Genomic DNA, 17,674 nt, shown 5'->3' with positions numbered 1-17,674 from the left:
CCATGCTCCCACATATCTGTGCCAAGCCTACACTATCTTCACTTAGATGACACCTGATGTCTTTCCTGGCTCTCAGTTTCCCAGGGACATTGTTCCCATTTCCTCTGTGAAGGTGTCCTGTATGTATACCCTCTTATTCCCCAAGCCTAGTCCTGGCCAGGGTGAAGACTCTGCTTAGTTTATCCCAATGCTCACCTTCACACTTGCTGCCTGCTTTTTGGTTCCTGTAACTCAGTCCCCTTATGCCAGATCCGAAGGTCTTATGCCCCCTAAAATTGTGCCTGGATTTCTGCTCTCCCTGATTGTCTTGGACTCTACTTTGCTAGCTGGATTTATAATACTTGCATTCTTTTTGGATTCTCAGCAGACTCCCTGGTCTAATAAAATTCTGGTAAGATAGTTCCTGACTGTCTCATCTTTTTTTTTTCTGCTCCTTTTTCAAAATTCAGGCTTGACACAGGTACTGATAATGTTTAAATCCATGAACAGTTGAAAACCAAGTCAGGGGTTTATGATGGAAATGCACCCGCCCCTCAACACACACATACAGTCACCTCAACAGTGGAAACCATTTTATCAATAACAATTTACTTAGACTTGTCTGGGAAAAATGATTTTTTTAAATATCATATCAACTTGTATTCAGTTTCATTACTTTAAAAGTACTCTCCTTATTGCCTGCACCTGGGGCCACTATTCCCCATCTCCCTGTTGGTAGACTACTTCTGTATAGGAGAAATGAAGGGAAAAGTTGCCAGCTGGGTTCTAAGAAAGAGAGTCTCATATTCTTAAAAATACAACTTCTCAGACCTCTGCATACTTCACAACTGAAGAGAGAGTGGCAGATTTGATTATAGTAGTCATACAGGTTTTCTTACCACACAGCACTAGAATTACAGTTGTGCATCATGTAGTTATTGATCATGTAGTAAACTTTGAAACAGTTTCTACTCTCTGTTTTTATCTTTTGGTCTTTGTCTACATTAAAGTGTAGAAATGGAAAAGGTGTAGGTTTTAGAGTAGGACAAGCCTCAGTTCAAATTCTGATTTATTATCTCTGTTATCTAACTTTCCTGAAACTTTTTTTTATGTGGAAATAGTGGTAATGTAATGACTCGACATGTTAGTTGTGAGGGACTAATGAGATCACTTACACTTTATGCATTTCCAATAAACGTGAAGTATGTTACAGTTAAGTATATACAAGCACACTCAAACACAGTCATATAACAACCCCAGATGTCCTGATACCCCGCCTGAGAAATAATGGCAACCAGCATTACATTTACGACTCCATATGAGATGCTGTTCTAAGTACTGTGAGATTCATGCACCTAACATCTTTATTTTGCAGGCTCTGCAAAATTAAGGACCTTGCAGTGGTGAAAAGATGAGAACTCTAGGGTGTGTTTAAGGTGCATGGGGATTCAGCAGCTTGGCAGAATGGAATGAGAGGTACTAGAAAAGGATTCATTCCTCCTTCTCTTACACCACAGGACTTACAGGAGGCAATCATGAAAAGAGACAATAACCCACATCGTTGCTCACTATTCACTGCCATTTTTATTATTGCTACCATTATTATTATTATGAAACCAGCATCTACAGTCATTTATTCACAAAGTTACTGTTTATTTTGTTCTTTTTTTCTGGGTACTAGGAATGGAACCCAAGCCCTTGCAAATGCTAGGCACACACTACTACTGAGCTACACCCCTGCCCTTTTTCATTCTATACTCTTAACAACCTGAGAAGTAAATTACAACATAGTATATAACTTATGCTGCCCTTTTTGCTGAATATATCTGCCTTTCTAATTACAAAGGAATCTAAATTATAACTCATGCTGCCTTCAAGTCACCTAGAGCTTCCTTACTATTTTCACACTTGTAACAGATTGGCAAGTCAAGCTTTGCAAAGGCTTTAATTTTCTCAATGCTTGAAATATGCACAGTAAAATCCATAGCTTCTTCCCACACCTCCTACTTTATAGAAGGCTTGATTGTTTCAGCACAGCCTTCTTATCATGGCCTAGTTTTGCTGAATTCTACCTCTACAATTATAATTCAGTTTGTCACTCTTTTTCCTAAAGATAAACATTGAAAAAGGAGATGATCAAGTTTACAGCCTGGGCTCTCGTCCTGCCATAGCAGATGTTGAATGCCACTTCAAGCCGCCGTCTCTAGTTCTTTTCTGTGGGATTCAACTCCACCTAGTTTCCATTCACATTTGTAACGTAAATCAACAGTGGGCTGCACATTTTTCCCTGCTACAAAATTCAAGATTCTACTGTGCTTTAAATTTGTAGAAACTGTTTTTCATTTAATAAAATCAGCAGACTTGGGGCCATTAAAAAATGTATCCTTTAGGATTTTAAAATTTCAAAGTAGTTTATGATATACAATAGTAAATAGTTCATAGTATAAAACAGCAAATAGTCCAAGGTGTAAATGGCACTGTGTAATTTCTCTAGAAAATAAACTAGAATGATTAGAATAAATAGAAAGCAGGTATGTCGGATTGACGATGTCTAATATCTATTCCTTCTAATTTATCGTCCATCTTATATAGGGATATCATCCTCTGTTTATTTGTGCATTTCCCCATCTCTGGCCAGACTATCATTACCGTGGCTTCCAAACACGATGTGTGCCCTCATCTGGTTCCCTCAAACTATACTTTAATCCTAACCAAACAGCCAAAGCTTCACTTAACACCTATTCCACATACATGTACATATAAGCACTGGAGATATTTTCAAAACACCTAGCCCTGGAATTTTATTCATTTATTAGTTAGTATTTAGATTTCATAAGCAAGTTTAGTTCAAGAGAATGTGTGAAATAGAATTGTTTCTGTTTATTTGTGAGTACACACACACAAAAGATCAAAAGTACCAAAAAAGTATTGAATAAAGAGAAGATTCACTTTGCAGGTTTAAATTTGCTGATAATTATTTATAACCATGTGAAACTCTATGGAAAATTTGAAGATCATACAGGATATTTCTACAGATTTTCGTTTCCTGTGAAGTGTCCTGCCTTATCTCAAGGGAAGAGACACTTATATGTGTGAAATCTAATTATACATTTGAAGCTGACGTTGTTTTGGTACTCAAAAGATACTGCATTTCTTCTTTTCTCAGAACCTGACACTTTTATTAAAACCAGAAGTTCCCAAGTGTTTTCAGAAGTGAATCTCTTTATCTATGCATCTTTGCCATTTAATTATATAAATTTAGGTCTTAAAACAAAATGAAACAAACAAACAAATAAACAAAAGCACTATGGCAGTTTTAGGTAAAATCAATGATGTAGAAGATTGGTGGCTTACAGACATAATAATGCCCTAAGTCTGGAGGGAAAAAAAAGGTACTGGGAAATTCAAGCTGATTTCCTGACTTTTCTGGAAGTGACAAGAAGTTTCGACAGTAATAGACTAATTTTAGTGCCTTTCTGGCTTAGACTCAGACAGCTGGCTATGTCTATCATAAATTGTATAATAATAAATTATAAAGAAATTAAGATGATTTATAATAATTTGTACTTTGTCTAACAAGGCAAAACCTTCATACATCCTCTACACTGAATGTTTACCACTCAAAAGAGACTCAACTAAAATATTGAACAATGACTGAAATTTCTATATAATGCAACCAGAGAACTCCCCTCTCCAAGGAGACACACTTTAATGAAAACACTCTCTGAATCATAATATGAAACTTACAAACTGAAGCAATTCTTTCCAAGACTGATCATGTGCCAATCATACTATCAAAAGAAATGGATAATCTAGATGGATTAGCAAGGAAAAAATGAGAAGCCTGCAGTTCACTGCTATTTATCTATATTAAAGGTATGTCACATAAAAAATGTCAATTTGACATTGTGTAATCTGTGGGAAATGCCACGCAAATTTGTAATTATTTAATAAGTAGATATGGTACTGAATCACTCAAGATATTGCTATCATTTTCAAAAGAAATTAAAAGGAGCTTGTCAGATCAAACCAACAAATGGTGGTTATTACCCATTTCCAATGTTTTTCCACTATGTAGTTTAAAAAATTAAGGTATTTCCACTAAAACCATTGCTGATTCTGGCAACAGCTAGAATATTTACATGTATTCTTTTAGAATTAAAAGGGTCACCCTTAACTGACCACATTGTAGAAAATATTGATAAGCCATGGTTTAACTGATAAAGCAATGCACATTTTAACCATTTCCTTTGAACTGTCAACATAAAATTCTGACTTTATATGGGAATTTCATTCTTGTAGCAATAATAATTTGGTTCAAGTTAGAATCATGAGTTTACTATTAATAATAATGAGTTTAATAATAATGGCTAGCTATATAGGATTTTCATCACTGAGCAAGATCATGACTCACAGTTGCCTATGTATGTACTATAAGTTGACTCACAATGAATGCTTACTCAGAACACACCAAAACCTGCATTCTGCATCAAGCTTTCTAAGTTAAAGGGATATTGAGGGTGGGGACAGGTAATATGGCTGCAGTAGTAGAGCACCTGCCTAGCAAGCACAAGATCCTGAGTTCAAACCCTAATATTCCCAAAAGAAAAGATAAAAAGACATAGTTTACTATCAAGTTTAGATTAAAAATGTATTCTCGTAACTTAATTTAGATGTCAGTCAATACACTACTCAACAGTATTTATCTATAAGTGACTAAATTCCACTACCTTATAAATATCCAAAAATCCGCACTGATGGTCAAACCTGGTGTAGAGTTCATTCAGCATGCTGATCACTTGCATGGGCGTACACTGGGCACATATGGCCGTGAAGCCAACGATGTCTGAAAAGAGCATGGTGACGTCATCAAACTTCCTGGCCTGCACTTGCTGTCCTTGCCACAGCTGCTGGGCTACATCGCCAGGGAAAATAGAATATAGGAGATCCACTGTCTTCTTTTTCTCTTCTTCCAGGGCCTGGTGAGTTCTTTCTAAAGTGGCCTTTAATTTGTCCATCCTCTTCTTCAAGCCATCTTGGGCCTTTGCTTGTTCGCCAACCAAAATGACATCTCGGGTGGCATCATGAATAGGGATGTCTGAGAGGTGCAGGCCTCGACCCATGAGTTCGTCCAACTTGTCCACGCAGGGAGAGCCCAAAAACAAAATGGAATTTGATTCTGGAACATGGACCATTTGTCCTTTGACTTCCATCACCTGTGAAATAGACATGGTGTTTTGATCAGTACTTGTCACTGAGTAGGCTGTCAACAAGTAACGTTATTTGATGAACAGGAGGAACAAGAAATGTTTTATTAACTCGCCTGACTTACTGGATTCACACGAGCAAATTTTAATGATCTGTAGCCAGACTAAACATCGTAGCTCAGCATAGAAAAAAATCATTTTATACCTCATTCAGCCACTTTCTAAAGACAATTATGAAACAGTATCATCTAGAGTTTGAGAAGTTTACTATTAAAAATGTGAGTGAATGTATCTTTAAAAAAAGAAAGTGAAAATTGAAATGGGAAAACGTTTTTTATCCAAGGTGGAAATATTCTCAGGTATATTATGGAAGTGGTTTATGAGCCAGTTCAAACACTTTCTGCTTGCTTCATGATAATAGAATTAGGCTAAATCTATCTGCCAAAATAACTACATTTAACTGTCATTAAAATAACACTCCTTTCAAAACTAAATGCGGTAGCTTCAGAGGAATCACAATAATTATTTGGCTTTATGCAAGTCATTTCCAATCAGTTATAGTCCTTGGAAAAAGTAGCTGTCATTGCACTGAGTAGAATAATGGACAATTCACTTAATCTTAAAAATAATCAATTTAAACCAGATATTATTAAGCCCAGTGTATAACTAGAAAATGGCATGAAACTAATGCTAAAAGTAAACCTCCCAAATTAGTATAACACTAAATAAAATCTGTTAATCAGATAAAGAATCTGAGGACTAGTAAATTAAATCCATCCTTCCTTTCTGTGCATTTGTACTAGAGAAGTTAGGGGATTGGTCTTTAATGGGAAATAGCGAGCAGATGATTAAGCCATCTTAGCTTAGTACCCGAATGAACACCTTCAGAAAGAGGAGGAATGTAGACAGAAGATAGGGCCATCCAAACATAATTACTTGAGTTGAACTATGGTGCTATTGCACAACTGGACAGGAAGTTGGCTGTAATTACCTGGAAGAAACAGGCCAAGAGCTGACCAACTGCATCATCTATGTCACTTTCCACTACCACACAGAATGCACTCAATACTTTACACACATTTGTTTTCCTTTATTTTTCATAGCATGACATAGTTCAGCTAGTTGATGAAAGTGGGGGAATGGAACACATATAGTCTAAACTTATAGGGATTTAGATTTTTAAGCCTACAAATACATTTCACTTTATTCACCTTGCACCATTCACCAAGATATTATTTATATAAGGAAATAAAATTGAATCCTTGCTTGATGTTTATAAGTTGTGTGAAATGAAATGCTTTGTACGGTTTCTGCTGGAGTTCAGTGTTTCATCCTTTTATTCATCAAGCTCTGATTGATTCACTGAAGTATACGCTGAATGTTCTATTTAGTAGTACTACTCTGGGTGAAAGAATGAACAGATAAAATGTGGCTCCCCTTTTAAAAAACTTCACAGTATGGTGGGGGGGGCAAATCTGTATAGTCCTGAAAATAGGGCAGAGGAGACTTTCTCAATTTCTCACACCAGGTGTGCTCTCAAAAGTCTTTAGGGCATTATGCATACAAATGAAATAGTTCTCCTATAAAGTCTTCCTTCATTTTTAAATGTAAGTCTGATATGCTATTTGTAAAAGGGGTGTTGTTAAGGATATAATATCCCATTGTAAGGATATTAAGGCCAGAATAAGGAAGATACATATAAGTCATGTTCCCACAGTTTAAAAAATATTATAATAAAGTTTTTTTTCTTGCTGGGCATGGTGGCTTACTCAGGGGATGAAGATTTGGAGGTTCATAGTTCAAGGCCTGCCTGGGCAAGAAGTGAACAAGGCTACATGTCGACAAAAAAGCATGCAGTGTCATAGCTGCAGGGCAGGCCATAGGTAGGAGATTCTGGTCTAGGCCAGGCAAAAATGCAAGACCCTGCCTGAAAAGTAACTGAAGTAAAAAGAGCTGGAAGTGTGGTTCAAGCCTGTGTAGTAAGTGTAAGTTCAAACTCCAGTGGTGCCAAAATAAAAGGTAAAATTTTTCTTAAGATTTGATACAAGAATTAACCTAGAAGGCAACACACACGTACAGGAAATTAATGTGAGTCAACTCCCTGTATAGCTATCCTTATCTCAACCAGGAACACTTGTTCCTTTCTATTATTGCCTATACTCTCTCTTCAACAAAATTAGAGATAAGGGCAAAATAGTTTATGCTGGGTATTAAAGGGGTAGGGGGGAGAGGGAGGGGGCGGAGTGAATGGTAAGGGAGGGGGTGGGGGCAGGGGGAGAAATGACCCAAGCATTGTATGCACATATGAATAATAAAACAATAAAAAAAAAGATTTGATACAAGAGAAAAAACCTTTATAAGTTTTACAGAGCTAATCACAATCACCTCTGAGGCTCATACATTTAATCTCTCTCTATCTATCTCTCTCTCATCTCACATTTCTTTCTAATTATTTCCTTTCTCACCCCATCTTACTTTCTTTCCTTTCTCTCCTTTGTCTTTTGGAACTATACATCTTCACCCTGCTCTCTTCCCTTCCCTTGACCTAGGTCTGACCTTCTGCCGCCTCTCTCCTTATCACATGCACTTCACTGCCTGTTATTTTCCCCATTGAGTCTTCTGTTTTCTTTTTCTTTCTCTTTTCTTCCTACCTATCAATTTCCACATTTCCTATCACAAATAGACCTTTCTCCATGGCTCTTTATTTTAAACATGGAATTCCTATATGTGTGTACCCTGAAATAACATTTATCATTTGTTACATGGTAACAAAATGTAAACGTATATTTCTTTAATAAATGAAGAAGGTAAGTTGAGTAGTTTTCATTCCTGAACGAAAACATATTAAGCAGTAATTAGGTTCATGATTTCTATGTAGCCAGTAGTTGCTATTTTCAACTCTTCTATGACACAAAATGTTTACCATCTATACTACAGAAAACGAAGCCTAAACAAAGCCTAAATGTTTCTTTTTAAAAATATTTTTCATTAATGAGTTTTTTCTTTTTTAATTACTAGGCAAATTCAACTGGGGAATTTGTATCTTTTTCATAGGTGCATTTTTACTATAATTTGGAAAGAATACAAATTATTCTTAAATTATTTTCACTATAATTATAAATTCACAAACACACCATTATTTGAATTTTTTAATTTAGTAATGCATAAAACTACTATAAGAGCTGCATATTTTTATGTAGGGGAAACAGAATTGTGGAAAATTGCTAAACATAGAAACCGCTCTAAGGTCTTGTTGCTCCCTATATTATACTAAAGTATCAAGGAAGTAGCATAAAAAGCATAAGGAAAATAAATAAAATCTATCATATTTAAAAACTGGCAAACATAATAAAAGCAAATGTTTGATTCTGGATTATAGTAAAGGGTTAAAGTCATAGTATCAAAGATTGGTCATAGGTTCACTTAAACTAGTTATTTTATTTCTACATTTGTATTTATATTATTATTTATTATATAAATATTTGTATAAATTTATTTATATAATAAATATATATTATTTATATTTATAAATATATTAAATTGTTTTTATATAGATATTTACATAAAATAAATATTATATAAATATTTGTTATATAAATATAAATACTTATGTTTATATTATTTATTATAATAATCACTAAGAATAAATATCAGTACGTAATAATCACCACCATACTCAGTAATTAGAAATTCAGTATATGTGGGTCACATAAGTGCATATATTGCACATTTTATATTTTTGCATATCTTGAATAACAGTTTAGAAAGAAGGACTTGAAGCCGGGCATGGTGGTGCATGCCTTTAATCCTAGCTAGTTTATAGGCAGAAGCAGGAGGATCAAAAGTTTAAGGCTGCATCAAGCAAAAACATGAGCCCCTATCTCAAAAACAAAATAAAATAAAAAACCTTGGATCAAGTGGTAGACACTTGCCTAATATGTTCAAGGCCCTGGATTCAATCCCAGTATCAAAAAAAAGAAATGATGAAAGAAGACAGACCTGAATTTGGATTCTAGTTTCTTGACAGTGAAGTGTGAAAACTGACCTACGTTCCCTTATTTATCCTCTCAGGGTCTTGGGTTTCCTTATCAATAAGACAGAGAAGATTGTGAACACAAGGTTGACGAGGATGATGCCTGTAACTAACCCACAGACCTGCTGAGTACTTGCTGCTGACTCAGCAGCATGGGTACCAACTTAATACTTTATTTATATTTCATTATTTTGCTTCTTGCTAACTGTTAGTTTTCTCAATTTTAAGATGAAATTTAGGAAGGTTAAGAGACTTGCTAAGAACATGCAGCTAATAAATGAATAGGGTCAAAACTTAACCAAATCAGATTGATTCTAGAGGACATGGTTTTTAAACAGTGAGAAAATATGACAGTAGGGGAATAAGAAGGGGAATGACAAGAGCTTTAAATATAAAACAGTGTGGTGGCAAAAAATAAAACCTTTGCAGAGATGTTCATAATGGACAGTGGAAAACAGAAAATGTGGCTACAGATAATAGTTGAAATGGCTATCTTCACGTCTATCCAGTCAGGTTCAGGTGAGTAAGAAGGTCACCTCTAGATATGGCTTCTGGACTTTCAGAACTCTGATATATAATTCATGAAATCACAAACATAATTACATGTTCCTTGTTCTACAAGAATGAAGTGGGTTTCCACATGGGCTTTTACTCTCACAGACCAGCATTTTCTTACAAAGGAACAGTTCCACTGAAAAAAGTAAGAAATATTAACTGCCCAACCCAAGCAGATTCTATTCTCAAAGCCTCTATATTCTCCCTCCCACTCCCCGGCCCCAGAACAACCACACAAAGCACTGCATGGTTAAAGCCACCAGGAAGAATCATTCTGCCTCAACAGCTATCCAGTCAAGAGTGCTCTTCACATGGACAGAAAATTCTCCTTTCTCACACAAAGGCACCAAGATACTGGCCTGGTAAAGCTTGTTTTGCATCTCAAGCACCATTACCAAACATCAGTGGGAGCAAAGCGACATGAAATAAACTAATGGAATGAAAATAGCATTACATAAGCCCTAAAAGTTGTACTGTCATTATAACTACAATCCACAAAAGTAGGCCAGAACCTGTGTGGCAAACTTAAAAAGAGCAATTGCCCATTGAGATGAAAAGAAAAATAAGCAGGATCTAACATCTTCTTACACTATAGGCAAACTATCCAGGTCATAATAGAAAAGCAACCATAATAACATAAGAACCAGGAAAATCACAAGGTATGAGAACAATCTATTGGTGTCAAACATCAAAATAAATCAGATGTTGGAATTATGTCTCGAAAATTTTGAAGAAATTATCTAAATTGTTTCAATAACAATTTCAACTTCTTTTGAAATGACAAAAAGTAGAAAATATGAGGAAAGCAATACAAGACACAAAACAACCAAATAGAAATTATGGAGCTGGAAATGGAACAAAAAAATTAGAGAACTTGCTTAGTGGGCTCAAAAATAGAATGGAGATGACAGAGGACAAAATCAGTGAATCTGAGAAAAATGCAATTAAGTTTACTCAATCTGAATTACAGAAAGAAAACAATAAAAATAGACTTCCAAGGACCTTAGAAAATACAAAAGCAACCTGAAATGATGCTTTACATATAGGGAACAATAATTTGAGTGGCACCTGATTTCTCATCTGAAATTATGGAGACCAAAAAAAGTAGCATATTGTTTTTCAAATATTGAAAGAAAAAAAACCATCAGCTGTCAATTATACATCTAGCAAAACTATCCTTCAAGAATAAAAGGGAAATAAATACATTTACAAACCAAGGAAAACTAAAAACCATTGTCCTGAAAGACCTACTCTTAAAGAATGACATTGCAAAAAAAGTTAAGTGAAAAGAAAACAATGAGAGAAGTCTTACAGCATCAGGAAGGGAATAAAAGAACAGAAAGCTTAGAACCATGAACAAATCCATTACATTCTTCTCTACTCATAAATTATCTAAAACCTATGTGATATTTAAGACAAACATTATAATAGCATTGGATATTCATCACAAGTATATCGATAAGACAGATGCAGAGGGAGATTACATACACTTACAGAGGTGACGGTAATGTGACCCAGAGACAATTGTGAACACTAAGAAACACTAAAGTATAGTAGCCATGAGAAGGAAGAAGAAGCAAATAACTGATTTTCACTGTGAAGAGAAAGTTTACAGGAATCTGATACAGAAACTACAGGAAACTAATACAGATTAGAACAGCAAAACCTACAAATAGTACCTAATTAATCTATGTGTGATATTTACCCAAAAATTCAAAATACATTTTCAAGAGCTCATGGAACATACACTAAGATAGGCCACAACAAATTTTAAATACTAAAATTCTACAGAATATGTTCTCTGACTAAAGGAAATATAGCTATAAATCAATAACTGAAAAAAAAAATCTAACAATGTCAAAATGAAAACACCTTTCTAAATAATCAAAGAGGAGTTGTCAATGGAAAATTTTATATGTATAAAATGGCATATGAATAAATTAAAAAATGGAATGAAAAAGAAAATTCTATACATCATATTAAAATAAGCAGCTTGCGGCTAACACAGTGCTGAGAGAGACACTTGTAGTACTAAACTACTTACATTCAAAAAGTCAAAGTCTAAGGGCAAAATAGTTTCTGCCTGGTAGTGAGGGGATGGGGGCGTGGGGGAAGGGGGGAAAAATGACCCAAACATTGTATGCACATACGAATAAAAGAAATTAAAAAAACTAAAACCTAAAAAATATATAAAAATAAATAAATTTTAAAAAGTCAAAGTCAATAATATAAATTCTTACCTTCTGGAACTAGAAAAATAAGAGTAAAATATATTCAAAGCAAGAAGTAAGGATTGCTATAGATAATATAGCCATCAAAAGGATAATAAAGGAATATTATTTTAAAAGCTTTACAATAAAATGTTGACAATTTAGAAGAAATATAAAACAACTTTTTAAAAACCACATACTATCAAAACCCAACCAAGATAAAGTGATAATTTGGATAGTTTAAAAATTAACAAAAGCTTTACATTTGCAATTTAGAATTTCTTGAAAAAGAAATTTTCAGGACTAGATGGTTTTGTTGGAGAATCATACAACTAAATATGCAGTTTCCTCAAACTGTGTAGATAGATGTCATCTGGACCCAAAGATTTATCTTCATGTAAAGTATATCATTTAAACAGAGTATTCTATTTGCCCAAAACTATTTGAACTAGGTCATGTATCCAAAATAGTTTCTGTAGCTTTAACAATGATTTTTGCATGTGATAGACTTGTTATACTGTTCAGTTAATAAAAGAAAAGAGAAAGAAACAAGATAAGGATAAACACTCAGCCATTTGCATTCAACATTGTACTGGAAGTCCTCCTAGTCTCATCAATTACAAGAGAGAAGTAAAAGGCATGCTAACAGAAAAGGAAGAAGATAAATTGTTCTTATTTGCAGAAATGGTAATACAATTTTTCTTGGATATCTGTAGATATTAGCTCCAGAACCCTTCCTAGTTACCAAAACCCACAGATATTCAAATCCCTAGTCTAAAATATTTGCATATAACTTGTACACATATTTCATATACTTAAATTATTTTGGACTACTTATAGTACCCAATACAATCTAAATGCTCCATAAATTGTTGTTACACAATATCATTTGGGGAATAATAAGAAAAATGACTGTACTTGTTCAGTGCAGACTTCATTTTTTAATTTTAAAAATATTTTTGATCTGTGCTTGTTTGGATTTGCAGATGCAGAACCTAAGAATACTGTGTGTTTTAAAAAAAACTCTAAAAACTCAACAACAACAAAATACTATAGGAACTAATAAAAAATCAGTGAAGTTTCAGGATATAAAAATCAAAAGAGAAATGACCCAAGCCTTATATGCACATATGAATAATAAAACAATAAAAAAAGAAGGAATTACAACAATATGAAAAGTATACAACCTGTCCAGTATAATAATTAAAGAAAAGATAATTAAAGAAAAAAATCAACATACAAAAACTTGGTAGCATTTCTATATAACAGAAAACTATTCAAAAAACTGAGGGGCTGATGGAGTGGCTTAGGCAATAAAGCACCCCCCTAGAAATCTTGAGGCCCTGATTTAAAAGCCCAGTACCACCAAAAAAGAAGAAGAAGAAGAAGAAGAAGAAGAAAACAGCTTAATTTACAATAATATCAAACATTTTAGAATACTATGTATAAATTTAACCAAAGAAGTGAAAGACCTATACACTGAAAACTATGAAACATTAATGAAAGAAATTGGAAAACATACAAAAAAAGGGAAAGTTAGCCCATGGTTATGAGATGCAAAAATCTATATTGTTAAATGATGTACAGATTCAATGCAAACCCTGTTAAAATTCCAATAGTGTTTTCCATGGAAATAAAAGAATCCATCATAAAATTAGCATGGAGTCACAAAAGACCCCAAATAGACAAAACAACCTGGAACAAAGTACAATGCTGGAGGCATCACACTACCTGTCTTCAAAAAATAAATTCTTCAAAACAACAGTAATCCAAACAGCATGGTACTGGCATATAAACAGAAAACAGACCACTGGAACTGAAAAAAGCTCGGAACTCCACACATTCACATTAAATTTATCTTTGCCATAGGTTCAAAAACACACAGTAGGAAAAGGACAGTCTGAGTAACAAATGCTAATGGGAAAATTGAAGAACCTTCATGCAGAAGAATTTAATTAGACCCTTACCTTATACCATATAAAAATACAATGCTATGCAGAAAACAAATCATATAAAACATAAACCCAAAGTGGTTTAGACTCAATCATAAGACCTGGAACTGGCAAAATAACTTGCAAAAACAGATGGAAGAACAGCTCTCTGCCATTGGTTTGGGCAATGAGGTATTTAGATATAACCCCAAAAGTACAGACAACAAAAGCAAAAATACACAAATGGCATTATGTCAAACTAAAAAGCCTTTTATGGCAAATAAAAATAATCAACAGAATGAAGAGACAGCCTACAGAATGGGAGAAAGTATTTGCAAACTGCAGATCTGATAAAGTCTATATACTTCATGATCTCGTCTATATGGAGTATATTTGGGGATGAGAAGATTGTGGAGACATTAGTCGGAAGAGACAAAATTTACATCAGGAAGAAATAAATCAATAAATCAATACATCAATAAATCAAAAAACAAAATAATTTTGAAGAGTTTTTATTTTCCTATGTTATTTCTTTTTATCATTCAATTTGGTGTGTGTGTGTGTGTGTGTGTGTGTGTGTGTGTGTTGTTTCTCAAAATATAATAATCCAAAGAAAGGAAATGTTTCAAAACATAACATATTGTCCTCCATAGGCCTACTGACTTTTGAAAATGTCACCCTAATGTCTGCATTTTAATAGCTATTTATTATTTATTTATTCATCAGTTTTATAAATCTTTCCTTAATATCTATAACCTGCCAGTACTAAGCTATGCAGGAATTAAATCTAGATATTTTCCCCCTCATTACAGAAGTGAACAGTGAAGAAGTATGTATGTGAGGATGGATATTAAATGAGGTTAGCTAAACTACTATTCATTTAGCAAATAAAATTTTCCCTTTATTGAAATGACAAAATAAAATTCATAATATTTATTGATGAAATCAACCAAAAAAAAAACCATAACCCTTCAGACATTTTATCTTTCTGTTCTTTCTTCATTTTTGCATAAGTCTTTATTTCATTTCAGTTCTATTCTTTAAATCTCAGATACTCATTCTAACACTGGATTTGAATTCTTTTTGGATATAAAAGCCAGTAAATCACAACTCTATGAAGATTTAACATTCCATGATTAGATGCTACTTTTCTTTTTAATTCATAGCAGAAAGCATATAACATTTAAAGAAAGTTGTGATTTATAGTTAAAGGACATACATCAATAAATGTTTTGGCATTCATTTGTGTAAAATTTCCAAATGTGAACTGCTTATGTTTTCTTTTCAATTCTTTATTCATTTTTTTATTTAACAAGTATCAAATTTCACACTATGTGGGGAATATTAAGTTGACATGCATTTTTTAATATCTAACTTTTTCCCAAAGCTCATAGGTGCTCTTATTTTTCAGAATATTCACACAATCAGTAAATCACATACATTACAAGGCACAGAGCTGAGAGTCTTCCTTGTTTTACTACCTACAAATACTCTGCACCTCTGAGTACTTTTATCACCACTGTCAATCACGCATCTCAAGGATGATCTGAGTTCTATTAAGTATCTTGTTTATAAAATTACTCTTCAAGCAGGTATTATATATATATATATATTCTACTAAACATTGTGCAAAACCACTTTCTTCAAGAAAATATTAGAAAAATGAAGCACATTACAAAAATATTACAAAAAAGAAGGCTGTTTATATATGTGAAATCTTACTGGCCATTATATCCCAGACAATTTAACACAAAAATATAGTGGTAAGGTCTAAATAGCACTAACTTCCAATTCTGTGTGTGTGTGTGTGTGTGCGTGCATATGTGTGAGTTCATGTTAAAATATTTGTTTTTCCTATTCTTCACCTCATTAGGGAGGCAAATAGGGATGGCTATTTAGTTTACTGCTTAATAAAAATAAGGTTTGGGAATTTTGACTGAATCGCATTAAATACTTAAAAAATAACTAGAATTTGTGTTGAAAGCCAAGTTCAGGAAATTCATTGTTAAATACAGGGAGAGAATCCAAGTTGATGGGTAAGCAGAATTAAGGTAATTACGGTATAGAAGGAATTTTTAATGGAATAAAACAGGTAATTGCTTAATTTAAGAAATATACTATTTCTAAAGAAATAGGAGCTGGGTACCAGTAGCTCATGCCTGTAATCCTAGCTATTTGGGAGACAGATTCAGAGGACTGCAGATCAAGGCAGCCGAGCTAAAACACCAATACCTCGGTGTAGTGGGGCACACCTGTCATCCCAGCTATGTGGGAGGCGGAGAGCGGGAGGATTGCGGTTTCAGGCCACCCCACACCAAGAAGTACACAAGACTCCATCTCAACAGAAATAAGCTAGTACAGTGGTAGACAACTGTCAGCCCAGTGAGGTTGAGATATGTAAAACAGGAGGGTCATGGTCCAGGCTGGCCTGAACAAAAAAAAACAAGTCTGTATCTCCAAAATAGTCAGAGCACAAAGGGTTCGAGGTCTGGCTCAAGCAGTCAAGTACCTGCCTAGCAAGCAGGAAGCCTTGAGTTCAAAAGTGAGTACCCAGAAATACAGAGAAGGATGAAATCGTTTAAACCTGAAATTAGTATATGAAAAATGTTACCCGATATAAATTCCTATAATGATGAAAATATGGTCAGTGGGATTAAAGGACTAAATTTGAATTTTAAAAAAGTAGCCATATGTGGTGATAGGTTAAAATGTTGGACAGCATAGCTATCATCAATAACACAAACAGCAGCAAGTGTTGGTGAGGATGTGGGGGGAAAGGAACACTTCTACACTGTTGGTGGGAATGTAAATCAGTGCAACCACTATGGAAAGCAGTATGGAGGTCTCTCAAAAAAAAAACAGAACTACCATACAACCCACCAATACCACTCCAGGGCATATACCTGAAGGAATGTGCTCCAGGATACAACAGAGCCACTGGCATGCCCGTGCTTATTGCAGCACTATTTACAATAGCCAAGCTTTGGAAACAGCCCAGATGCCCCACGACTAATAAATGGATTAAGAAAATGTGGTATATATACACACAGTAGAATTTTATCCACTCATGGAGAAGAATGAAATTATGTTGTCTGCAGATAAATGGATGGAACTGAAGAACTTCATGTTAAGTGAAGTGAGCCAGACTCAAAAATCTCAAAGGTCACATGTTTTCCCTCATATGTGGAAGTTAGACCAATAAGTAAATGTACATAAAAATACATGTTATCATATGGATATATGCATATGTATAATGAGAGACAGAACAAAATTGTATTAGTGAGTCTGTCTGAGGGGACCACAAGAGGCAGGAGGGGAAAAGAAAATGTTAGACAATGGAAAATATTGAAACAATCCATCTACATATGAACATAACATACTGTACCATAAGCCATTGAATATTAGGGTAGCATGGTGATAGAGAAAGAGCAAGTAATAGGGGGATTAATTTAATAAAAGCATGATATATACAGGTATGAAATACCAAGGAAAACCCCCTTGGACTATTAAAATGCACTTTAAAAACAAACAAGAGGGTAAAACGGGTCTTTTCCGGGAGTAGGTACCAGTGAGGGGGGGTGGGCAAAAGGAGAGGGTGACTGAGGGTGAATGTGGTGGCTGGATTTTGCATTCACATATGAAAATAGAACAATGAAACCTGTTGAAATTGTTCTAAGAAGTCAGGGGAGGGAGAATGATGGAGGGGTGAATCTAAGATAAGATACATTGTAAGCACATAAGTAAATACCACAATGTATC

General features: G+C 34.3%; 1 protein-coding gene across 1 annotated transcript in view; it reads right to left on the bottom strand.

Annotated features, from left to right (window-relative positions):
- Gucy1a2 (guanylate cyclase 1 soluble subunit alpha 2) overlaps window positions 1–17,674 on the bottom strand; it is a 278,955-nt gene that overhangs the window by 101,367 nt on the left and 159,914 nt on the right. The window contains exon 5 of the mRNA XM_074066806.1: window positions 4,710–5,195. Coding sequence (XP_073922907.1) covers window positions 4,710–5,195 — 486 coding nt within the window. The remainder of the gene's footprint in view (window positions 1–4,709; window positions 5,196–17,674) is intronic.

This window comes from Castor canadensis, chromosome 2 (assembly GCF_047511655.1).
Source record: "Castor canadensis chromosome 2, mCasCan1.hap1v2, whole genome shotgun sequence".
NCBI lineage: Eukaryota > Metazoa > Chordata > Mammalia > Rodentia > Castoridae > Castor > Castor canadensis.
The sequence above is the reverse complement of the archived record's forward strand: the minus strand, read 5'-3'. Positions and strand labels throughout refer to the sequence as shown.